Below are 26,879 nucleotides of genomic sequence, written 5' to 3' on the forward strand. Positions count from 1 at the left end.
ACACGTTCAGTTTCCCTTTTGTAATTAGTAATTAAATCACTTTTTTAAGGAAAAATAACCTTTTTGTATTTTGCAAGATTTCCAAATTCAACATAAATATTTTAAATCAGATACTTTTTTACATTTTTCAAATAAATAAATTGTATTTTTAAAACTTTTTTATGTGAAACCGCAAGAGTGTTTTAACTACTCCCAACCGTCTGAAGCTAGTGAAACTGTGTCATCCCTAATAAGATGAAGAGTACTGAAGGTAGTGGGTTGAGGAAGAGGAAGTATCTGCTTGGTTATTTCAAGCAACGTTTCAAATCGTAACGACGACTTACACCAGAGCGATACTGAGAAAATCTTTCACTCTGGAACTTGCCGCAAATATGCTACAAATTATGTCGTTGTGAAATAACACAAAATTAATCAAATAAAGTATACTTGCGCACGCCGGGATTTGAAACCGCGACCTTCGGATTGCTAGTCAAGAGCCTTACGTTTCCATCAAGGGGCCGTCAGTAAGTAAATATAAACTGAAGGCATTCCATGAAATAAATTTCTGCATCCAATAAGTCACACTAAATGCACTCCCTTAAATTCATCTCGTAACACTCCAATAAAAAGCGCGCCAAATCTGCGTGACGTCACATCCGAGGAAAGCGTCTGCCTATATAAGAGCCCGCCACAAATTCAAACGACCAGTTGTTCCACGCTCTTTGCCGCTTGTTGCGGCGACGCGCGTTTGTACTGTTCCTACATCCGGTCAGCCTTCGCTACTTCCGTATCCGACATCTTCCACACTCGTCAACACTTTTTCCGCCCTCCCTCAGTCACCATGACTACGAGAAAAAACTAAAAAAACCTTCAATAATGCATAACTTATTGAGAAACTTTGGTCAATATTAATATATCGCATATTTTTATATCACTCTGTATCAATTTTGACTTACATCTGTCATTACATATACGTATTCAAACTACTAGTCAAAAGTATAAACTTTAATTTATTTAGTATAATATTATTTATTTTTAACGTAATTGAGTAATAATTTAATTTTAAAAACATGGAGCTCTTAAAATATTTGAGTTCGTTTCTATGTTTGATCTACTTAAGTGTCCTATTTACGACGGAAGTGACTGCACCTCCTATTGAAGACGATGGTAAGTTTTATTTTGTTTACAACCCTTAATTTAAAAAAAACACTTCAACTTTGTTTACATTTTTACTTGTGATGTACCTACCAAAACAAATTAACAGTGTTCCAATTTATTTTGTTCCATTGAAGTTATTACGAAAAAAAACGTTTTTAACGTATAACCATTAATTTAAAAAAAGAACACTCCAACTCTGTTTAAACTTTTAACTTGTGATGTACCTGCAAACAAATTTAAAGTGTTCCAAATTATTTTGATACATTGATGTTATTACAAACAATTAGAGTATAATATAATCTGGTAAATATATTTTTCAAATTGAATGACTTTCTGTAAAGTCAGATATTTATAAAAGTAAATTGATAAAATCGATGTTTTGAAAGAGAAAAGTGTACCTACAAGTTCTGAATAACATATTTTCTAATCAGAACGTTTGTTTTCGCTTGGTAACCGTATCACTTCTTTAAACACGTGTTTTAATGAATTTGTACTTTGTTGATTTTTTCACGGATTTTAAAAACTTTTAAAATAAGTCTGAGTATATTTACTTTCTTTGTTACTATTTAATATCAATAATTATCACTTGAGATTAGTACCTACTTTTGCTATTTTGATAAGATTTGCTTTTATATATTTTTTTTTATTGAATTGCAGTAAAAATTTAACAAAATTCTTTTCATTCCATATGATACTTGTGAATCCCCCGAAATGCTTCGCTTTTGCTAATTTCTTTCTCAGGCTCCTCCGACTTATTCCACCATTCACTTCTGTATACCACAATGTTAGCGTTAAAAAACTACATTACATCGACTTCGTATCTCATTGCGATACAAAGATATTGCGTTAAGTATTCCTCAGGCATCCCTGACTCCTTCTACCATTTAAACATCTCTAAACTCTTCTGCCACTAATAACCACAAACATTTTAAGCGATATCAGTTAACTACTTTTCGAATTTTGCTAGCGGAAACATACGCCAGCTGAATTTTTATATAATAATATAAGAAACCAGTTAGAATTTAACTGAACCATTTGGAACGCATTTTATAATAAAAGACGTTGTCCTACCTCAGGCGACTTCTATGTGGGAAAGTTAAAATTTGTGGTTGTTTGTATCTTTGGATTAGAAATCTGATAAAAAATCAGTTTCGACGAACACAATAAAACGTGCTTAAACTATATACAGAAAGGCGCATAATTTAAAATGACACGTGTATCATATAACCTTCAATTGCATTGTCTGGTGTAAGTACGTAAACCATAGCTATTTCATTTTTCAATCCTACATTCAATGTTTCGCCAATACAACGCTTTCAACGTTATCACAAATTAAGTAACCCAAAATTGTTTATCTTCATCTGGAATAAAGAGATAAATTCATTCTGAGTGATTTATTTCAAACAATTTTTCATTATAGATTTTTCTAGGTTATATCTTATGGTTGGTTTAAATTCTTCGATTTTTAGAATAAAATAACACTAATTATGTCTAAAATTTCCGATAGTCTATTTGCATAAAGCATCTTAAACTCTAGGACAGTCAGCTCTGGTGTCGTGAAATTTGCAAAGTTTTCTGAATGAAAATTTACCATAAAATAAACATATTATGTAAAGAAAGATATATTGTAAAAATGTTGGTTTCATGTTTATTTAGAAACAAGATTATCTACTTGGAAAATAATAAATATTACTACCTTGAATTTCAAAATTAGTACTGTATTAATAATAAACATTGTGTGATTATCATGGTAACTATACATACATAAATAAATGTATATTAAACGGTTTATTTAACACGGAAATCAGTTGTGTTAAATGTGTATTAGTAAATGTTGTTTCGGAATTAATTCCCTTCGCATCATAAATATTATTTTCCATTTCACTATCGATTTTTATTTATTTTTTGTACATAACTTAGGCACGTCAGACTTTTGATGTTATTTGTTATGTTTGATGAACTACACAAGAGTGCATTTTCACTTGACGTATTGTTCATATTTGTACAACTATTTTGTTTGAATTTGTGTACAATATGTACATTGCAACTATCATCCGCAAATATTTTGTTCTTGTTATATTTTGTGTACAATATGTACAATGCAACCATCACATATAAATATTTTTTTCTTGTTAACTTTTGTGTACAATATGTACATTGCAACTATCATCGGTAAATATTTTGTCCTTGTTGACTTTTGTGTACAATATGTACATTGCAACCGTCATCTATAAATATGTTGTTTTTTTTAAACTTTTGAGTACAATATGTATATTTCAACCATCATCCATAAATATTTTGTTATTTTAATTTTAGTATATAATGTGTATATTTCAACTATCATTCGTCAATATTTTTAATTTATTTATTTATTTATTTCACGCCTATTAAGGCTTTTACATACATATATAAAAAATATTTACGAAATAATATACGAAAATAGTGCAGGAAACGACTATTTACAACAATTGCAGAAAAATAAATATAAAGTCAAAATATCACTTAACTTGATCTATACAGCATGGCAGCAAGGCACAAAACATAAAAATCAAAATATTTTTTTCTGTTTTAGTTGACAAAATTATTGTGTTTGTCAAATTAAATACCTTTATTAAAATATTTCACTACTTGATGAAAAAAACTTCGATAGGGTATGCAATATTGAATTGAAATTGATGTACTAAATATATCAACAACATCGTAGTATTTGTTTCCTAGCTGTTGAATCCATCGAATAGGAGTGTGATATTGGGACGTTGATATAGAATATATTACTTATACTTATAAGCAATAATTAGTCGCTCGAAACATCCATACAAATTGATTGACTGCTTATTATATTTTTTCACCTGTTCAACATTCAACTTTATTTTTGTAGGAAAGGCTTTGTTAGTGCTAAATTTCCCACTAGATGGCGTCGAGACATATTATATCTACATTTGTTGGTGAAATATTTTGACTTGTCAAATATTATTTTTTTTAAATGATAAACTAATTTTTATAAGACAAGGTTTTTTTATGCATAGCACAAAGGTTTATTCCGAAGGTTCAATTCCCGTCGGCGGCATTTATCTTTGCTCGAGAGATATTTTCAATTTGTATGGATATTTCGGGAGACTGATTATTTCTTATAATAATTTGTTTTCCTTTGTGCTATGCATAAAAAACCTTGTCTTATAAACATTAGTTTATCATTAGATATACTTATGAAGGATGAATACTCGGAGTAGGTGGATGAGTTTGTGAATTTCTAAAGTATCTTTATGAGAGATGGAAAGGCTGATAGAGATATTGAAAGAAGATTAAATGCAGATAACTCCATTAATGGCGGACTGAACGCGGTTGGCACTAAACGAAAATTGTCCAAAGAATCGAAGCTAGCAGTCCACAATGGAGTGCTAGAACCTATCCTGATGTATGTCAGTGAGGCATGGAACTGGCAGAGGAAGGACGAAAGCAGACTGAATGCTGTAGAAATGAGATACCTGAGGAGTATGTGTGGTAAAACCATGAATGCAAGGCTGATGTAAGCGTAATGAAAAAGATTAAGAAATGGAAGCTGAGATGGTTTGGGCATGTAGAGAGAATGAACCAAGAAAGGAGTTTAAGAAGAATACATTATGTGAATGTGAATTGTAGAAGTCGGGGACGCCTGAGGAAGACATGGCACGATCAAGTGAATCACATACTTGAGTCGGGCCAAAGTCAAGAGTCAGAATAATAGAAGAACATGTATGAGACGATGTATGAATGTGAATGAGGCAAGGAGTTTGTGCCAAGACCGAGTTCTTTGGGGGTACGTCCTCTCTACCTACCCCTGCGGAGAAACGGTCTGACGGTTAGTTAAGGCGACAGAAGACCCTGATAACAGGGATTGGTTCGAGGCTTGAAAATGTTAAAAATTCCGACTAATTTTAGTTAAAATAGTTGGAATAACATAATAGTATGTATGAATGTGAATGAGACAAGGAGTATGCCAAAACCGAGTTTTTTGTCGCTCCATCCTCTCTACGAAACGGCGTGATGGTAAGTTAGTCAGTTAGTTAGTTTAGTAAACATTGTGACCGAAGCCATGACATTTGTAAGTTTTAGTTCTCTTCATATAAATTCCATTGGCGTCATTCATTATTAACAGGCACGATTACATTAACTGTAAGTATTAAAATTATATGTTTTCGAACACATATTAACAATTAGCACTTTTTTATGTATGAACCTAATATATTATTTAGTTGCTATGTATATTATGCACGCAACGATATATGCGGGTATACAAAAAGTGATCTAATTACTTTAGATTTTGCGCAAACTACGATAGAAAAATAATTATTAAAGCAAATGAATGTAAACAATAATATTAATATATTACAACATTTTGCAAGAATGTATTGATAGTAGATAATTACGCTCTCGTTAACATGCTGTGATAACGATATTAGTGCATTGACACGTTTTAAAAATTAAACATTAACATTATTTGAACTAGTAATCAATTTATTTCCTCGTATATAGAAAATCCGTACATTATCAACTCAAAACGGATTCGATCGTTGATTTTACCTACAAAAATAACTTTTTTGTGTGCGAAAAAAAAACAATTTATATATTTATATATTGCATTAGCTCAACACAGCAGGCGCTGATAAAAATAAATATTTCTTAGTAAAGGAAGGGGAGGAAGTTTTGGAATGGAAAAACGTAAATCTGGTGTCAGTGTGTCAACCTGGGCACCCCTACTAAGTCGCCAAACGTAGCGAACAACTCGGGGGTGACCAATGGCAGACATAAATAAACGGTTCCCGAATCAATTAAATGAATTGATAAAAGCAATAACAATTCGAAATTAAAAAATATATAATTACCAAAAATAAATAATTATGAACAAAGAAATAAACAAAAAACTAATTAAACCTTACTTTGTTTTATGTTCACGGGTATTCGATTTGAGACTGGAATCAAACCATTTTTCTACAGAAGAGTTAAAATTTTAGAACCATTGTCAGTCAATATTTCAGGATACATTACATAATAATATACACGTACAATCTGTTGAAAGAATACAAAACAAATTCTTACGTTTTATAAATTTTAAAATAAGTATTCCAGCAATTATGTTGAACTGCAGCACTCTGTTAAATTATATGAATTTGCTCAAATTGTTACACAGAAGAATTTTCACCGACTGATAGTTCAGTAATGCTAAAATTGATTAGCCTCTGGATTCCACAACGTAAAACTAGAATTTAGGATTTATTTCAGTGCAGACATATTGGACTAACTACCATATGTATTCCTCTTTGCCCAGAATATTAATGGAGGAAAACAATTATACCAAGTCAGTGGACATCTTCAATACTGTAAACAAATATAAAATGTTGTTAATGAAGCAATTCAGTTAATTAATAAATAAATTAAAAAATTTAAAAAAATATTTTAATAATTTTACGAAATCAGATGAAAAATGTAATTTTTCTCTTATTTTGAAAGTCAAATGTTAAAAATTTCATTATGTATCAAACTTCTGCTTTTCGGGGTGTAAAAGGGTAATAAGGGTGGTTTTAAGACATCTTGTATAGACAATACCCTTCCTATTGTTTTTTGAAGGACAAGTGTGCAAAATTTCATCAATATCAGAAAAAAACCATAACAGTCTTTATATATTCGTATTTGACAGTGTTATGAATTTTTATATCATTCGCCAATAAAATAATGACATTCAAAATTTAAAACCAAAAAAATAAAAATGCATAACAAATATAATTTAAACAGTTCTGACGAAGTTTTTTTTAAATATTTTTAAAAGTTTAAATCGAATTCACGTCGCCCGTCACAGACACTCTTCTTTACATACATAGAATTTATTCAGCGTCCTTCTTTTCACAATGCACCTATTCATCTATTGCACTATTTTCATAAGTTATTCAATTTTACAACATTTAAGCATTTTTAGTGTTGCACAAAAAGATTTCGTTGCAACTAAAAATACGCTCTTGTTCTTAGTCACGAAATATTATAACATTATTCAATTAAGTGCAGTTTTTGTTTGCTTTCATTAACAATAAATTAGAACAGCCAGCTGTGAAATATATGAACGTTGCCAGAGTTGTCACGGCTGCAAATAATAAATGAACCAAGGCCACTAATTATTTTAAAGATATCATTTTATTTTATTTACTTATTTTATTGATTCGATTGACGAATGACGGCCTCCGTAGTCGAAGGGTAAGGCTCAGAGGTCGCGGGTTCAAATCCCAAAGTACACAAGTCAATTTTATTTGATTATTTTTTGTTATTCCATAACTTAATCGTGTAAAAATTGCATATAGTATATTTGTGGCACGTTCCAGAGTCGGTGATACTCTCAGTATAGGTAATGTAAGTTCACCATTCAGAATTGACACGTTGCTTGTAATGGCTTTGGCCGCGTTTGGTGACCAAATCTGAATAGCCAGATAATTCTCCACTTTCCTCTTCCCCATCTCTTTTCCCTCTCAACTACCTTCAGCCTCACAACATCCCCAATTGGGGATGCCATAGTCTTACTGGCTCCAAACTTTTGGGATCAGTTGGGACTCTTCGACAAAAGATTCAACAGAAAATATTTTGTTTTCTCTGGCAAGTTGTCAAACATATTTCACCATTTACTAAGTAATAAACCAGCACACACGGTTGGTGGAATGTTTTAAACCACTTTCCTGTCACATTAATTAATATTCCATATTTTTTGTTGTTAGATTTTTATTTTATATTTCAGTATTGGCTGTTTGATATTTTTATGCTAACGAAAAAATAGTTCTTCTGAAGCCGATTGACAGTTTAAATAAATTTATTAGTATTCTTTAATTTGGCCTAAAAATCAGTGTACTTATATTTTTGCATCCGACTGTAAAACATAAATGGTGCATTTTTTATAAATGATGTGAATAAAATTAAGAAATAGAATGGATAACTGATATTTTGAACGCAATTCAGGAACCAAAAACACTATTTCGTCCAACATTCTTTGATTGGACACAACATAACGTAACAATTGAATAATTGTTTGTTTCCTGAATTGAATTATTTATAAGTCTTTCGTAATAAAATCAACTCAACTCAGCGAATGTTTAAATAATAAAGTAACTAAAAAATGCTTCAATAATTATTGACGAATCATGATAAATTATAATAAATTTTGGTAAAAAAAAACTGTAACTACTTTAAAATACATTTTTATTCAAATTTATATGTAGAATTCCCAGTCAATTCTTTCATTTGTTCAAACATACTAATTTAAATGAAGAATTTCATGTCAATTCTTTCATTCGTTCAAACGGTTCCATGATAAATCAACACCATGACAATTCAACACACCTTTAAAAAGTGACATAAAGTCATTAGAAACGATGGAAATTTTTTTTTAAACTTACCGAACCTAACCTAACCTAAGCTACTTAACCTAGTTAATAAAGTTTTTGTTTCATCACTTTCCATGACTTTATATAACTTTTTAATGATGTGATGAATTATCATTTTGAGGATTTATCCGGTCACCCGTTCAAACTTACTAATTTCGGCGGTCTGTGCTGTGCGTTCTTCCTGCTTGAAATTTGGTTGAATTAACCTAAATTTGCTTTGAATCGTACAGGGATTATATCTGGTATTTTGTAATTGGTCGGTATAAGAAATATGTTTAATGATATCATTTCACACATGCGGTTTTTAACGAAACTGGTATTCGTTGAATGTCAACTGTATGTACATGTATATGATGCCGAAGGTGTAGGAAAATTAGAACTCCTTTTGTGAAGAATAATTCAGACAAACCATAAAGCAATGAAAGTACCTTATTAACAAGATTATTCAAGATTTTGTTTGTCTTTTTTCGAAATAGGAATTATAATATCACATTGTTTATCAGGGGCATGCGCTAGTTAAATATGATAACATTGACGAAGCATAATAATTATTGATCAAGATGAGTTCATTTAGTGTATAAGCTGTCTGACAGATAAATCTAGTCCCATACAAATAGAATCCGAAACCTCTCATTAAGCTAACGTACAATTTTGATCAAAATTATTGACTGCATCAAATAAAAATTTTAATTTGTAACTATTCCGTTTTTTAAAACTACTTATTTAAAAGTGAAATTTCCGGAAACTGAAAAGTTTTAGTTTCATTTCGAACCCGTTTCACTCACGTAAAAACCCGCTTGAATACATACCGACACTTGTATAATAACCGTGCTTTATTTTATTGTATTTCTGCACGCAATCGGTTAAAAAATAATATTTATAAATATCTTTGATTACAAAATGCAGTCCATTTACTTCTTATCTGTATGAATTTTACGTGCAGTTGATAATCATGTTTTATTAAAGTTACTCATATGTGTGTTGCAAGAAATGAAGATGTTATCGTTTCAGTTTCATGACTTAAGAATGATTTTTTTCTTCATGTTTTGATTATTAATGAACTGTATTTTCAATTCAACATTTATGTGGAATAGGTACCTCCTACCAAATCACTTCTGAATCAAGACGCTTGTGTTTGAAGATTATAAATTTAATATTAATACTAGCTGTACCTCGTCACGTGTTGCTTGGCTCAGTCTGTTTGTGCAGAGATAGAAACATCGTATGGCGCTTTTGTTAAAAAAAGCATGCTTTTACCTGTAACAGTGACATTATATAGATGTAAAAGCACGTTAAAAAAGCATCCTTTAACCTGTAACAGTGACATTATATAGATGTAAAAGCATGTTAAAAAAGCATGCTTTTACAAGTAACAGTGACATTATATAGATGTAAAAGCACGTTAAAAAAGCATGCTTTTACCTGTAACAGTAACATTATATAGATGTAAAAGCACGTTAAAAAAGCATGCTTTTACCTGTAACAGTGACATCTATATAATATATTTATATAGAACAAAAGATTTCGTGTTTTATAAGGTTATGGGGTAATCTTAAACGAATTGATCGTAATCGAAGTACCGTAATCAAATGATTGTAATCATAGGATCGTCATCAAATGATCGTAATCAAATTATCTTAATCAAATGATCTGAATCAAATGGTCGTAATAAAATTATACTAATCAAATGATCGTTATCAAATAGTCGCAATAAAATGAATGTAATCAAATGGTCGTAAAAAATAATTGTAATCAAATGATCGTAATCAAATGATCGAAATCAAATTATCGTAATCAAAGTATGGTAATCAAATGATCGTAAACAAATTATAGTAAGTATCAAATAATCGTAAGCAAAATGATCGTTGGCAAATAGTAAATTTACGACAATTTTTACACAAATTTTAATTCGAGTATTTAACATCATATTATTTCCAATCATTTTTAAATTGACGATCAATAGGAAATTTACGATCAAATGCGCATACGCATATGATATGTTTCCTTACGATCATGTGTACGATCGTCGGTTACCGTTTAAAAGAACATTGTATAATTTTATCATATCACCCGCTTAATTAAGAATAACATTAATATGGAAAAACGAATATTGAAATTACATAATTTTCAACCGCCTTCTTGTCAGTTTCTTAAAATCTCGAAAATCAGTTTAATCGCTTCTTCTTTGTTGGACTACATCGAATATCAGAAGTTCTTCCATTATCGGTTAAATTGGTGCATCTTTCAAACTTTTAGTCACACATTAAATTGATCTGTAACCAGTATTAGGTCATAATATCTACGTGAAAATGATTTTCTTTATCATGCGTTAAGCATCCAAGAATTCTTTAACAGATTTTTTATTAATTTTATTTGAATGCGCATTTTCTCAATTGGTGTTTTTTTATTTGCTTTTTTGGCAATAAGAGCTATTTATCTGGCATTAGCGTAAAGTCCATGAAAGATGAAAGCTGTATGTGCCATTAAAAAACGAACCATGAATTTGGTAAAGAACTTGCAACAATCAGCGGAAGATGATCAAATATCATAAATATAAACTAGAAAATTTTAATTCATCCTTTTATACTTTCGTCAAATTTAAGGCTTCTCTATTTAGGAATCAAGGGACGACCTGAATTCGTATAAGATTATCAACCGCTTAGTAATGTTATAATACAGCATTTGATCTTGGCTTCGATTCTGGATGAAGTTATTCCACTCAAACAACGAGTGGTTCGACCCACTCGTTGTTCGAGTGAAATGACTTTTGACGTTCGGCGTATGTAAGCATGTACCTTCGACGAGACTCAAGAATAAGAGCATCGACCAATGCATGTACTTTTGACGGCATGGATTGGAGAATCGATACCCAGAGGCTCTGTACTACAGTAAGCACCCTCGCTTAGCTTCTGAAAAGCTAACAAAACCATTGCTTGGAAACCTCCGAATTTTGCAACGCTTTCAAGATGTACCGGTCATAACACGTATTATATACCCATTTAATATGTTGCGCAATTAATCTAGTTGTTTACTTAGGCTTCATGTCAATTTTAAAGAAATTAGTACAAACCAGTATTTACAAAACATGTTGTTTAACACAAGTTGAGATGATCGACGTGCGTGGAAACAGCGTGCGTTTTGAATGACGCTGAAACAAGTTAAATAATAGTTAATACGTTACGACTGTAGATAAATCATTATCATTCTGAATGACAAATAAGATTGCGTTCATCTCATGAAGATGATGCTGCATTACTTGAGAGCTGACGCGGTACTGTATTAAGAGATAAACTACGACCTTGTGATCAAAATAATGTAAGTGTAGCATGGCTATAAATAATACTCAGTAATTTTAATGTAAGCAAATTATTGATAAACTTCGCCAATAGTTATTATTTTATCTTGTTAATTAATAATTAGTAAATATTTGGCTTAATCATTATCTTCTTCTATAATCATTATCTTCTTCTATAATCATTCTCTACTTACACGGTCTTTTACAGGAGCAATTGGAGCACTCTCTGGGAGATGCTTTGCTGAGACGCTATGTTTGTTGGTAAAGATCAATGCCAAATCACTATTTTGATTAATCTTTATAACAAATTGGTGTACATTATGAAAACCAAAAATATGCTTTAGTTAAATTGAAGTTTTTCCTATCGCTTCGCTTGAGTAGAATACAAATTAAAAAATAAATTAATGAATAAAAAATATAAATGCAAACTACTACAAAAAATATTTTTTCAAGAGGAATGTATGAGCGCATAAAAGAAAGAACTTCTAAAAATATAGTATTACAGCTAAGATTATCTGTGATAGTTTCACTTGATTAATTTTTTTGCTTTCTTAGAAAATTATTTATAAAATAAATAAAAACCAGTTTTTTGCTTGAAATCGAACGTTTCTAGACTAGTTCCGTTTGTCAAGCGATTTTAATGCCTATTATCTACGATATAAGGTATACCAAGAATATACACATTTTTGGTTTGTAGCTTCCTCTTAAAGAGAGTTATGAGACAACAAACGAGTATGAATGTGAATGGAATAAGGTGTGTTTATGTGTGTGTGAGAGTTTGTGTGTGTGGGTTTGTGTGTATGTGTGAGCAGAGAAATAGTACAATTTTTTTTAAGTGTTTCATCACTAGATACCATACTAAAGGGGTACGAAGACGGTCAATGGCAATTGTCAATATGCTTATGTCATTGACAATATTTATACGGAACTTCAAATGACCTGTCAATATTTTCGCCCCAGTTTCTTTGTTGACGTCTACAGAAACAGTGCAATAAGAGTGCGAATACAGAGATAATATTTTGTTTTTACTTTCTATAAATCTGGACAATCGCGATATAATGCAATTATAAGTGCAACAATTCTCGTTCATCCGTGCAGCTTAATTCCAAGTGGTTCTTAAATAGACAGGACAACTGAACAAACGATTACAATGGCACAGCAAAACTATCATCCGCTTCGTCAACGGCGCTTGTCCATGGAGTTTATGTGCTCAACCAAAATGCGCAACATTTCTTCCATCAATGGAAAGTCACAACCAATAATTTGCTAATTCAAAGCGATCACTTGGTCGTCAATCTCATCAACGTTGTAAATTGACGTAAATTGATAATTGATATCGTCTCAGCGGCGCTTATCAAAAGAGTATACAATATGAATATGAATGCAGCAAAGTGTGTGTTTCAGAAAACAGTTGCGTGGCCGTAACTCTACTGTAAACTAGAAATGTTTTTGACAGTGGTATGTGATATTAATTTTATATTTTTAAATGCTGTTAATTTGTACAATATTCTTCATATCACACATCCATTCGAAAGTATTTGATTTAATTTCCGTTTGCAAAACAGAAATGCTCACATTTTGCTAGAGAATAATTGAAAAACACGTAATATTGCTTTAGTAATGCATCATATTGCATAATACGCAATCGTTGCACTGTGCAATATTGCATCCGTGGCCATCCATTTCAGTCTTTGAACTTGAAATATCTGAACATAACTTAAACACTCATATCATATAAAGAAATAATCACATCACCAGACCAGAACTGTTTGTAGATTTAGATATGGGAAGTATCATAGGTTATTGTTGAAGCGTTGAAAGAACTTCCGCTATGACAATATTAGTTGATCATAGCAAGCACTACGTCGATTTTTTTATCTGTGGATAAATGGTAATAAATCTCTCGAGTTCAACCGCTGTTTCCGAGATGATATATTATATCTAATGTACTTCTGTCAGAACGTTTGATTGATACAATGGAGATTTACTCGAGAGGAGTGAGTTAAACTATGCCTTGTAGAGAGTTACATTCTAAGAGATGGAAAAAAACCTCTTAAGTCATTTCGCAGCCGAAGTATTCAGCATAAAAAACGAATTATTGTCAATTCTCACCAGTTAAATGTACACCGTATATCAGCGAACAATTTATTGAAATTTATATAAATCACACAGCATTCTGTCATTCAGTGTTGTCTGTAACCGGAGCTAGCCCTGAGCAAAAAACCTAAGGGGCGCTGTGTTAGGTATTAGGGATTTAAGTAACTTTGAAAGACAATATTAGTGACTCTTAAACGAAAATTTGAAAAAAAATAAAATCAGATTAAGGACGGGTTGTTTCGGAGAATTTGAACAATTCATCAAATTTCAACGCTCATTTTCAGGTTCTGTGAAAGTCTTATTCAAGTTCTCTTATTATATCATTATAGGCTGGTTGCTTGATAGAACTGAAATAAAAACAGAATTTCAAAAAAACTTTCACAGAACTTGAAAATGAACGTTGAAATTTGATGAATTGTTCAAATTCTCCGAAACAACCCGTCCTAAGACTCGTTCCCCTTCGGTCATTCAAACTTTGACTAAGAACTACCAATATCATCTTCATTTTCATTTTTACTGGTATATATGATTGCAAGATTCTTCCCGAACTAATTGCAATCTAGATGGTGTCTTGGGTAAATATATCAATTTTTTTTGAATGTACGACATCTATTGACTTTTTTACAAGAATGTTTTTTTTTTTATTTCAAAAAAATAAATAACCTAGTTACATTAACCACTTGAAAGTCAAGTAGGCAATATTATTACATTTATAGTACATTTGTTTTAGTCTAGTACACAGAACTTATTAGAAACATACTCGTATATCTAGCTTCAATGAAGTCTACATTATACATAGAACACACACATTATCTACATTTCCAAAGAAATTTCTTTATTTGCTATTAATATTACAGCTAACTAATTATTATTGCTTACTTGAAAGTCCAATTCTTGACCCGTAGAACAGATACGACCATTCGAGATAACCCCTAATACTTTCGAGTATAAATACAGCGGCAAGTGTGAACGAAAAATAAATTATCCCCCACGGATAGGTTCAATGGCAGTTGAACTATTATTATTTATTGTTATTCAGTCTAACTCATAAAAATTCTCTAGTACGCCGATGCAGCGTTGGTATAGCTATGCGAGGAGAGGGCCGCATACTGCTCGGGTTAAAGTCGTTACTCATAATAATATTCACGCCATATTTTTTTTCAGTTTAGCATCATTTTGCTTCAAACCTCAAAAATACGGTCATTTTTACATTTCGCGTTTTGTTGCTAACTTCATGTTTCTTCAATTGTAATGTCATTGACCCGATCTGTTTTTATTTGCATCGAAATTCGGCCAATTCGATTATGCGTCCGATATTTGCTTTGGTAAATCGCTATTTCGATTTAAAATATCCTTACGAAATTGCTGCGAATCGTTATTTGTCAAACTTCGCGAAAAATCGTCACCACATTCGTGTATACTCCATATTTATTTATTATTCATTAACACCCTATCAGGCTTTTACAGGGGAAATTGATAATTTATCTATGTAAGTATTTATATATTGCCTGCGATATCTAGACGCTATACTAAGGGGCCAGCAGATCTAAAAATAAATCTGACAGCTAATACTGCCATTATACGTAACGTTTTCCACTATGCCGACCTTACATACCCGTATAATATTTATATCGCAATTATATGTAAGACGGATGGTGTTTTAATTTGTAGAACTCTGTTTTAACTACATATTTATGTCAGGAGAGATGTTAAGAAAATATCTAAGATGGTAAATCAAAGTTAAGAATGTCTTGTATTTTAAGGCCATGTTTGATTTTAGTATAATGTGACGTTAACCGGAAGGTTCCGCTTTAATCTAAATTATTTATACTATCCAAACCAAGAACCTAACAACCTATTTGTTAAATGTTTCTCCAGCTCCCGCGTCGTAAATAGTTGTTGCTTGTACTGATTAAAATTAAACGAACTGTAATTTAGAAGTAAGCGCGGTGCGGAATTTAACATTTTTTTTAAATATAAAGTAAATAAATTGTAATAATGCTATCATTAGGTTCTACAAGTATTGAGTAACAGTTTAAATTGCTATCACAATAATGACAAATTATTATAAGCATCAATTACTCACCTGAAATATCTTCGGGAGATTTTTTCAATTTGTATGGATATTTCAGGCGAGTAATTAATGCTTATAATAATTTGTCATCCTTTGTGCTATGCATAAAAACCCTTTTCTTATAAACAAAAAATAATAAATTGATGATGGATCTACGATGATAAATCTAATGGTTATCGTTTGTAAGAGGAAGCAACAGAAGGTTATATGTCACACGTGTTATTGTTTTCTAGTTGGCACTTATCGAATATGCCTCGTGTTTTAAAAGGGTACCAGTTCATTAGTAATAGTAATAGGGGGCTAGGCATTATATTGTCTTTTTATTTTATTTATTTGGGAAAACCAACAGATTTTATAAATTCTTAAATAATCAACTTATAAATAATACAAATAATATCTAATGATAGGTTTTCACTTAAACATAAAATTATAATAACAAACTAAGGGTCCAGTACCCTAGGGCAAAAAATACAAAATATATCAAATAAAATTAAAATAACATCGGATATAAGAACAAAAGTAAATGACAATACACCAATTTTATCCTCACCCAACACCAATAATCACTAATAAATGTAATATACCTACAACTAAACTGAACAAATGTTTATAGAATGAATCACATGTAACTGGACAGGGTTCATATCAACAACATGATAACTTGCATTATGTTACTAATTATTATTTAATAATAGCTAAAGTATATTTTTTAAATGTTCCTAAAGTACACAAAAATATGTCAATATAATTAAAATTCTTATTGTATAGGGTACACGCTCTGAATATAAAAGCGTTTTGTCTGAGATTAGTAGAACATTTTTTAAGATGAAAAGGTGATTTATCTCTAGTTCTAAATATTGGGACGCTAAAATTAAGAAAAAAGAGGAGAACAATCGATAAGAACATTGATAATTTTATACAGATATACAGTGTTTTCCAATAAGAGGTGTTATTTTGAATAGCCCGCTATTTCGGTAGATGTTACTTTTGAAGCTGTCATTTTTTGACATTTGACAAATAGAAACTACGCCATTAATATAAATGGAACGATACACGATTCAACAACGCATTGAAATTATTAAAATTCACTTGAGTGAATCAAATTCAAATTATCTTGACTGATGAGGCCCATTTCCTCGTCGGTGGCTTCGTCAACAAACAAAATTGTCGCATCTGGGGCTCGGAAAACCCAAGAGTTATTTATTTATTTATAATTGGTGCGGTTTATGGTCCGGCGGAGTCATTGGACCTTACTTTTTCGAAAATGAGCAACAGTCACAGTGAATGGATTGCGCTATCCAGATATGATTAATGATTTTTATGGCCGGAATTGGATGGAATTGATCTGGACAACGTTTACTTTCAACAAGACGGCGCTACGTGCCACACAAATAACGAAACCATTGGTCTTTTACGATTGAACATCAAAATAACACTTCTTATTGGAAAACCCTGTAGTTTCATTGAGTGACCTATCTCAAAGAGAACGTAATCTAACTTTCATCGATTCATTTTATGTACATTTATTAAAATAACTTAAAATATTTTAACGAATTATATTCACTTCGTTTGAATATCGAAACTAATTTAGTTAAATGAACTAATCGCACACTGAGCAATTCAGTTACTTAGACAGTGCTAATCTATGTTTTATTACTAATTGGTATATATTTAACCAAAGGACACCGTTAACTGTGCTATTCTTTCTGAATTTTAATTCAAAACGCCCATGAGTTAGCGACACGCCATAAATTAATTCAAGATAGTAACAATTTTGTAGGTCATGGTGTATTTAGTTCAAGGAAAATAATGGTTGTTAAAATCGGCAAGAAAAACACGTTCCTCCGAAGACCCCGCAGCTGAAAACCATATCATATTGAAAATAGTTCAGGTTTTTTACTGAATTGTCAGTGTGGCGTGAAGTCTATGCCATTTTGTTTACATTTTTTTACAATTAGTTCCGTAATTTATCACATTAAAATTACTTCCTTTATAGCTTTGACATTATTAATAATATTTATGTTAGCGCAGAACCGTAGAAGAGAAATACCCATTTAAAATAATACGAATTAAATTAACCTTCTGGTAAAAAAACATTATATCATTCACATCAGTTCTAGTTTTTGACAGTGACAATTAAAATAATTTTCTGTTAAAGTATTACATCATGTATACTATAAGCGGCGTTAGCGTCTCCTTTTCTGCCATTTGTCAATAAATGAATCTGACAGTATGCGGGCAACTCGCAATATATAATCACTATTTAGTCCTTAAAAATAAAATCTTCTCACAAATTATTAGACCTTTTTACAATGGTGCGCAAATTGCTGGCTGCGTAAAAAACTTTACTACAAATCCTGAATCGGGAAAAAAAAGTACGCGCTTGTTTCTAAAATTGAATATTGTGTAACATTATTTAATTTTTTTATAAATTTAATTTAGATTAAATTTGATAATATTATTATTAAGTTCTGCAAGTGTTTTAGTTTTTGATTATTGTGACAGCTGTTTCGGCTTACAAGGCCATTTTCAAACTGTACAAACACCTTGTAAGCCGAAACAGCTGTCACAATAATAAAAAACTAAAACACTTGCAGAACTTAATAATAATATTATCAAATTTAATCCTCAGCCTCAGAACAGACTTTGTCTAGTGAGGAGGGTAAGGAGAAAAATCATGTATGTACATAACTAATAATAAATAAACGCCCGGGTTGCCGGCACTGAAATTGAAAAATCTAAATTAAATTTATAAAAAAATTAAATGGAGTTCTACGAATTAAACACAAAAACAATAAATAACATTATTTAGTTGGACGCTTTTGCAGATGTGTTATAATTTACCCATCTCACTGACTTTTAAGTCAGGTGGTTCGTTTAAGAACGAACATTCAGAAAAGTCCCACAATGGACTGCGCTTCAAACCTTTGCCATCAATTAAGAAGAAGCTACAAGCCAAAAATGTGTCTATTCTTGGTATACCTTATATCGTAGGTAATAGGCATTAAAATCGCTTGACAAACGGAGTCTAGAAACGTTAAATTTCAAGCACAAAACTGGTTTTTATTTATTTTGTAAATAATTTTATAAGAAAACAAAAAAATTAATCAAGTGAAACTGTCACAGATAATCCAGTATTTTTTAAAGTTGTCTTCTTTACGCGTTCATTAATTTCTATGGAAAAAAAATTTTTTTACTAGTTTACATTTATGTTTTTTATTGAGTAATTTTTTTTTTTTTAATTTCTATTCTACTCAAGCAAAACGACAGGAAAACCTTTAATTTATCTAAAGCATATTTTTTGGTATTCATAATGTACACCAATTCGTTATAAAGATTAATCAAAATAGTGATTTAGCATTAAGCTTCGCCTTAAGAAACATTACTTTTCATTGTGCGTTCTTCGGCAGTCGACCTACGACTATCCTAGTTTATTCAAAGCATTCTAGTTGAACCATCCTGGAGCCAAAAATATGATCACGTTGCTTGCCTTCAGCTGGTCGAAATGATACCCATATTACATGTTAGGGCAACTTTGTCTGTGGATGCACCATAATAATACTTAGTAAATACTTACTTAGTATTTACTTAGTATCACTGAGTATATTAGTATTTACTGAGATCATCATAAATGAATTTAGTATAACGTTAAAGGTTCATAAACGATAACGTATGAAATACTTAATGATAAAGATAATTTATATAATATTATATATACTTAATATTATAATCTATAGATTATGAATACAAATATTCGGTTTATTTTTAAGCTCACTATTACAAAGAGTTTATATGCGCAAATGTTTCCATAGATAATATTATATATGTGTAATGTTATTGTGTAAGTACACACATTCTAATAACGTGTTTGGCGGAAATGGATAATAGTTATTTTAAATTACTATATTATGGTAGCAACCCAATAAATGCCATAATTAGCTGTTTTCAAATTGTCAATACTCATTTAACTCATTTACATCTGTGCAATTAGATTAATAATTGCATCAATTTGCTTAATTGGTTTAGTCTTTAAAACAGTGTTGAGAATAATACTTGTTAATTTACTAGAAATAAATTTTAAAAGCATTTTTTCTTGTAGTGCCATCCTCTAACTCGTGAACATGCATAATGCGGAAGATATGGTTTGCTCAATTTAAAAAGAAATAATAACCGTAAAATGGGGTGATTTTATTGACTTCCCACTTTAAAACTAAATTACTTTTTTTGTAAAATTTGTATCGGAAAATTTGAACGTATTTATTGAACGTCTTTATACCAATGAAATATGTTTTAAATAATTATGTAAATGTTATAGATACCAAAAAAAAACTTAGCGATTGTAATTTCTTTGATATTAGTTTATGAGCTCCCCCATAGATGCCACTAGATTAGTCTATTAGGTTACCCATAGATGGCGTTTTACTAAGGGCAAAAGGTCAATGATTGTCTTAAAACACTTGTTGCACATAAAACCATCAATCCTAATTCAAATTATTATTGATCCAAGAAGTCTTAGGACGGGTTGTTTCGGAGAATTTGAACAATTCATCAAATTTCAACGTTCATTTTCGGGTTCTGTGAAAGACTTATTCAAGTTCTGTTTTTATATAATTGTAGGCTAGTTGCTTGACAAAACTGAAATAAAAACAGAACTTGAAAAAATCTTTCACAGATCTTGAAAATGAACGTTGAAAGTTGATGAATTGTTCAGATTCTCCGAAACAACCCGTCCATAATCTTACAAACATACAAATTAAATTTCTAGAAATGCCTTTCGTATAGATTTGAATGGAAACTGATAACACCAATGACTTATTTCCTAGAACCTTTATTTCTAGTCCGTTTAGTGCGCCCTCTGTCTATCTTGCACTGCATGAAATCGATGAGAATATAATAATGATTTGAAATTGTAAACTGTATTTGAAATTCGAGCAAGGGATGAGTACGATCACATAGCATTATTTGATACATTCTAATTAATTCATAATTATAAGAAATCAACTGAGGAATACTGAAATTATCATAGTAAGTCATCACAATGATTAAAATAACGACCTTAACCTTAAATAATGGCGTGAACACGCCTATGTTCTATTCTCTCCAAGGTCGCTAGTGATATTGACCTCTTTATTAGAAATGATCAATGACCTAATGTTTACAGTTGCATAAAAAAAATCATTGGTTTTTATAAAACCAATGACTGTAAAAAGTGAGTGTAAAAAAGAAGGCTGATAATGAATTTTAAATATATTGTACGTAGCAAATTGTATTTAATTTGTTTTAACATTACATTATTTAACGTGTAATTAATATACAGGTGTTATAAGACTTTACCAGTGATTCCTGAAGATATTTGGAGTAGATAAATTGGTGGACATTTTGATCAGGTAAAACATTTTATAAATCAGTAAGTATTGGACAGTTAGGACAAATCCTTCTAGATCACACGGCGTATGAGATCATACAAAATCTTTCGTTCATTTTTTCTTTTCAATTCATTATTATTTCTTTAGAACATTTTAAAATGTTTTAGTTAATTTAAAAAATATTTTTTTAATGTTATCATAAAAGTTAGGAGGCCGCTTTGATTCAGTTTCCGGGCCTTGAATTCTAGGAGGTTTTCATTATACTCGGCTTAGTGATCAGTGATGACACGTGAAAGACTTTTTTGTTTGTTTCTGTCAAAAACATACATTTTTTTCTCCAAATGGTGTCAGAAATCACTAGAAGTAAGTAAGGCACGTCTCTCAACAGACACTACTCTTAGGGCCGTCTGTTTCAACAGAATGCTAAATCGTGAGCTAAGTTAAAAATTTAACTGTCAGTTAAAGTAACAAGGATGTTAAATCGGACCGCGGGCTGTTTCAAGTGCCTTTATGCAAAAGTAACAGTTACTAATGTGGCCAGTCTAAAAAGCAGAATATTCCTCGAAATTACGTGGAAATACGCACGGCATTATTAGCCCTGTAAAATACCGTTAAAAATTGACACTGTTGATATGAGAACGGGTCGCTTCTTGAACAGTGGGGATGGGAAGGAGATGGTAAAGAAAACCTGACTATTCAGATCTGGTCACCATACACGACTTAAGCCATTTCAAGAAAAAAAATTATTTGATTGGTGGTTTTTCACCAATATATGTTTATGTCACCGAACCGTGTTTGATAAACTGTGCTTAATAATGTGGTAATTTAAAGACATAAACAGCTTAAACCGTAAATGAGCATTTTGAGTAGAGTAATTAATTTACTTCGAACGAAACAATTACATATTCAATACCTTTTACATATGTTTTATTTAAGAATAAATTTTTATGAACACATTTTTGTCGCGCTTAATAATTATCAACTGTATGAATAATAATTGGCAGTGGTAATTATTTCGAGTAATTACAGTTAAAGAGCGTAGAATTTCGGATTACTTTCAGTCACAAAGTAACAGTGGCAATTGGAGAATCGGAGGAAGTACACACACAATTTACACGGCTACACAATAACATACATTTAAACAACATACATATTGACTATGGCAAGCAATCCATTGGTTACGAGGGGGTGACATATAGGTTAATAGTGAGAGGTGTTAATTTTAAAAAAAATTGTTCACTTTTATGCTCAATCAACAAAACACTGATGGTAAATAATGTGGTTATGTTATGTATTTATGTGTAATATATTAGTTATTTCTAGTCAAATATCTGAAAATGTAATTTTCTGTTATCTAGAATAAAAACGTTAAAAAGTAGAAATATACTCAGTTTTTATGACTTAAAAAAAAATTCAATTATTCAAGAACTAAACAACTGTAATATCTTAATAACAACGGGATTTTTTGTAAAAATAATGTGGATTTAAAACTAAGAAGAGATGTTCAGATATAGCATGGAATGAATGCTTGGAATAAACTTTCCCCGGAACTAAGATGCATAACAAGTCCAACAGAATACAGGTCTAAACTAAAAACTTACCTCTTTAAGCTCTCATTCCCTTAAATCAAATATACCTGTCTTAGAGTAGCATTCTTGTATTGCCTATAATACATCCAAATGACACTTTTCTTATTGGATTTATATGATTCGAAATCTCTCTTATACCGATGGACGAATCACGTTTAAGAATATGAATTCTGATCATAACCTTGTATTGTCGTACCGCCTAGCATAAAATATGCTTTTCCTTTAGAACATAAATACATATCATCAAAATAAATACCAGAAAGTCCAATTATGTCCTGTATGTGCGAATCTAAATTTCTCTAATAAACAATAAGCAATGTTAATTTTAAATGCCTACTAGGTAAGTATGGTACTGCCTGTAAAAAATGGTGACCGGATAAATCATCAAAATGATAATTCATCACATCTTTAAAAAGTTTTATAAAGCCATGGAAAGTTATGAAACAAAAACTTTCTTAACTGGGTTAAGTAGGTTAGGTTAGGTTTAAATTTTATTTTTTTCATCGTTTCTAATGACTTTATTTCACTTTTTAAAAGTGTGTTAAATTGTTAAAGTGTGTTATCATGGAACCGAATACGCGTGTGTTTTTATATACCTATATTATTTACATGTTACCTGTGATTTTTTTGAAAAACAAAGCCATCTGTTGGACGTAGCAATTATCTGCACACACAGACTGATCCACAGCAAAGCGTGAAGGCGTATTCTGAAAAAAAATTTCATCCATGCAGTATTGTTTTATGTTTGGCAAACATTAGTACAATCTCTTTAAGAATGCTCTTTATCATCCTACATAAACACTGTTATTTACTATTAATTAGTAATTAGGTAATTTTATATTTGATTTATGATGATTTACTAAAACCAGTCATTTTACGATTATTCTTATACTTAGCCGGATAGCGATGTTGATTATGTTGCATTATAATTACATTAGGAATTGACTTAATAGTTGTTAATGATAATGATTACTGTGCAACTACTTGCCACTTGAGATTTCTTGGCTTTATTTAAATGCAGATAATTTGTTACAAAGCAATCTTTGTCACGTTCCAAACTAGTGTCAATTACGCAAAGATAAATCTTCTTAAATAAATTCTTGTTTGTGTGAAGATGTAAGGGATAGTGCAAATTATGGTATAGATTTCTATTATTGTGAATTATTACATCATCATTTGGCATCTTCGCCTGTCAATAGTTAAAAAAAAATAATTAAAGGTTTTTGTTAGAAATATACCAAAGCAAATAACAAAAATGGGTCACTTCTAGACTATGCATCCTTAGGTTGGGGTGGGTGTGCAAAAACTGTTTTGGACAAATTAGCAAAAGCTCAAAAATCACTACTAAGGGTAATCCTCAAAAAACCATTTAGATATCATAGCGATGCACTATTTAAAGAATTCCGAGTTCTGGATGTTAGACAACTATACATGAGAAAATTAATTTTAAACACCCATCAACAACGCCACCTCTACCCATCTATTAACCACCCTCATGACACCCGCCACTCACGGAGAAATCCAATTGTACCACTCACAACTAAAACATCTCTCGCTCAAAGACACTTCTCATTCTTAGGTCCAAAACTATACAACTTCATGCCTGATGCTTGGAAAAAGGAAAACACAGCTATTCTTCATAAATTGTCCACTAATTGGTTTCATCAATTAAGTTCACTATCCTTTCTATTATTATTAATAGAAAGGATAGTGAACTTTTACTACACAAAAAATTAAATCAAACACAAACCAAAAACAACAACAAAAACTCCAACAAAAAATAAACCATGTAAAAGATACCTTTATGTTTTAATCTTTATCATTATGTGTATATATGTACCTACCTAGTACTTCTAAATTAGAATGCTACCCAAGCAGCAGTTAATCTTATGTTTAATTGGATATTTTATTTTATTCTATTTCTTCTCTTTCTTATTCATATTTATAAAAAATATGTTAGTAGGCTTAGGCACCAGTTAAAAGTACAAATACCTATTATTTCATTATTATTTTAATACTATACTTATCAAAATGTTAATACTCATACTAATTTGACTCTCCTAAAACGGGAATCCTCCTAGTTGGGCAGTCAAAACATTTTTAAATAATGTATATAAATGTGTAATCTTGTACTAAATAAAAAAATAAATAAAAATAAAATTTTTTAAATACTTACATAACTGCAAAATATTATTTTCATCAAATAAATAACGTCAACACATGGGCCTTCAATTTGGTTACTTTTAAGTAATATTACATAATTATGCAATTACTTTAATAGAGCAGCTATCCGCCAATTATAATAATCTCTGTACAATTAGAGTAGATTTTAAAGGTCAACACCAGTCATTCAGCCATAATTTTAATTATTTCACGTAGTGTGTATTAGTCATTTGTTTTGTAAGAGGACCACCAAAACTACTGTGTTTGCATTAATGTAGTATTTGTTTCGGAGGTATTACTGTTTCAAATTTTGGATGTTTAAAAGACGTGGCGCAGTTAGGTGAATTAATTTTCAATGGTGGTTTATTTCAAGAGTTGTAATGAAATAGTGTATGATTGATTTATTTATTACTTCTTGCAGAAAATCAAGTGTATTTTTTCTCGTAATAATCAACATCACTAGGACTAATAAATAGCCTGTATCAAAGTTTACAATATGCACATTTCAGTGTAGCAATATAAAGTACCTAATCACTACATACATAATGTAATCTACATATATTTCAATATAATATCACCGCCCGGGAACCTTATGTTGAATAACCAATACCTCTACCATAAGTCACCCCAAGTGGTTCCCAACGTTTGGTGATTTTTAAGGGGTGTTTGGAGAGACATTTGACCTTTCCAACAAGTCTCACGACCCATCGCCTTGTGCCCTTTACACGTTTGCTCCTGGACACGTTGATCCCTAGATTCCCGCCCACTCCTCATACCCTTTACCTTTCCAGAACTTCCTCTCCTTCCATTCCTTATAGCAGACACTCCACACAACATCCCAAAATATGACATAGGCCCTGAGGGAAATTATTTTCCTCAGGGTTTCCTGTTTGGGGATAATGTAAAAAAAACCTGGACGCAAAATATTATATTGATATTAAAAGGAGAAAGGCAAAGAAAAATATGTTACATGGGTCGCTACTTATGTAATTCTAGAAAGCATTGTAACAATGTTTGATCCATAAATAAACCATTATTCCCAAGAATAAAGAAAAGTAAACATACAAACAACTAGGGTGACACTATGGTGTTTTTACTACAACACAAAATTTGTGGATTTAGTATTCAATATTATGTTGCATCTAACATTGTGTGGATAAGTTAGTCACTATTACTATTGTTAGTTACTAATATTAAAGCAATATCAATAATTTTCAAGTTATTCAATCATTAATTTTAAAATTTTGAGTTATAAATCCTCCGATCTTCCGTTAACCAAAACGTCGAATATGTACAAAAATCGAGAGACAGTTTGCCGCAAAGGGCTTGGTAAACGATCAAATAATAATTTTAAAAATTTTACATGTTTTTCAAAATACTTGGTAGTCTGCGGCTTTATTTGATGTGTTTGTTAAACAAACTTTGTGTTTGATGTGTTTGTCGGAAATTGTGATTGACGACGAGTTTAACAAATACATATGAAGGTTCACGCGAGTGTTTATCAAACAAACTTCAGGTTCGTGTTTGAAACCACGAGAGAAAGAATTTTTTTCTATATTTTTTCTCATTACATTGAAACTTACTGCAGTTTTTAGGATTAAGCGTAAAGAATATATTGATAAAAATAAAATAAAAATACTGCTATAATTAAAATTGTAAGCAGTATTTTTTTATATTTATTGCTTCACATGCTTCTATAATATATTCGCTCAGTATAAGAAGTGCAAGCCAGGATTGGAATTTTAAATCTTTAAAATCAGG

General features: G+C 30.9%; 1 protein-coding gene across 1 annotated transcript in view; it reads left to right on the forward strand.

The window, feature by feature from the left end:
* The first annotated feature begins 700 nt into the window (after nucleotides 1-700).
* Nucleotides 701-26,879, forward strand: part of LOC149420651 (membrane-bound alkaline phosphatase-like) — a 37,102-nt gene continuing 10,923 nt past the window's right edge. Inside the window, exon 1 of the mRNA XM_089636863.1 lies at nucleotides 701-1,146. Coding sequence (XP_089492989.1) covers nucleotides 1,050-1,146 — 97 coding nt within the window. The 5' untranslated portion in view covers nucleotides 701-1,049. The remainder of the gene's footprint in view (nucleotides 1,147-26,879) is intronic.

This window comes from Hesperophylax consimilis, chromosome 10 (genome assembly GCF_061612785.1).
Source record: "Hesperophylax consimilis isolate HC1 chromosome 10, BYU_Hcon_1.0, whole genome shotgun sequence".
Taxonomy (NCBI): Eukaryota; Metazoa; Arthropoda; class Insecta; order Trichoptera; family Limnephilidae; genus Hesperophylax; species Hesperophylax consimilis.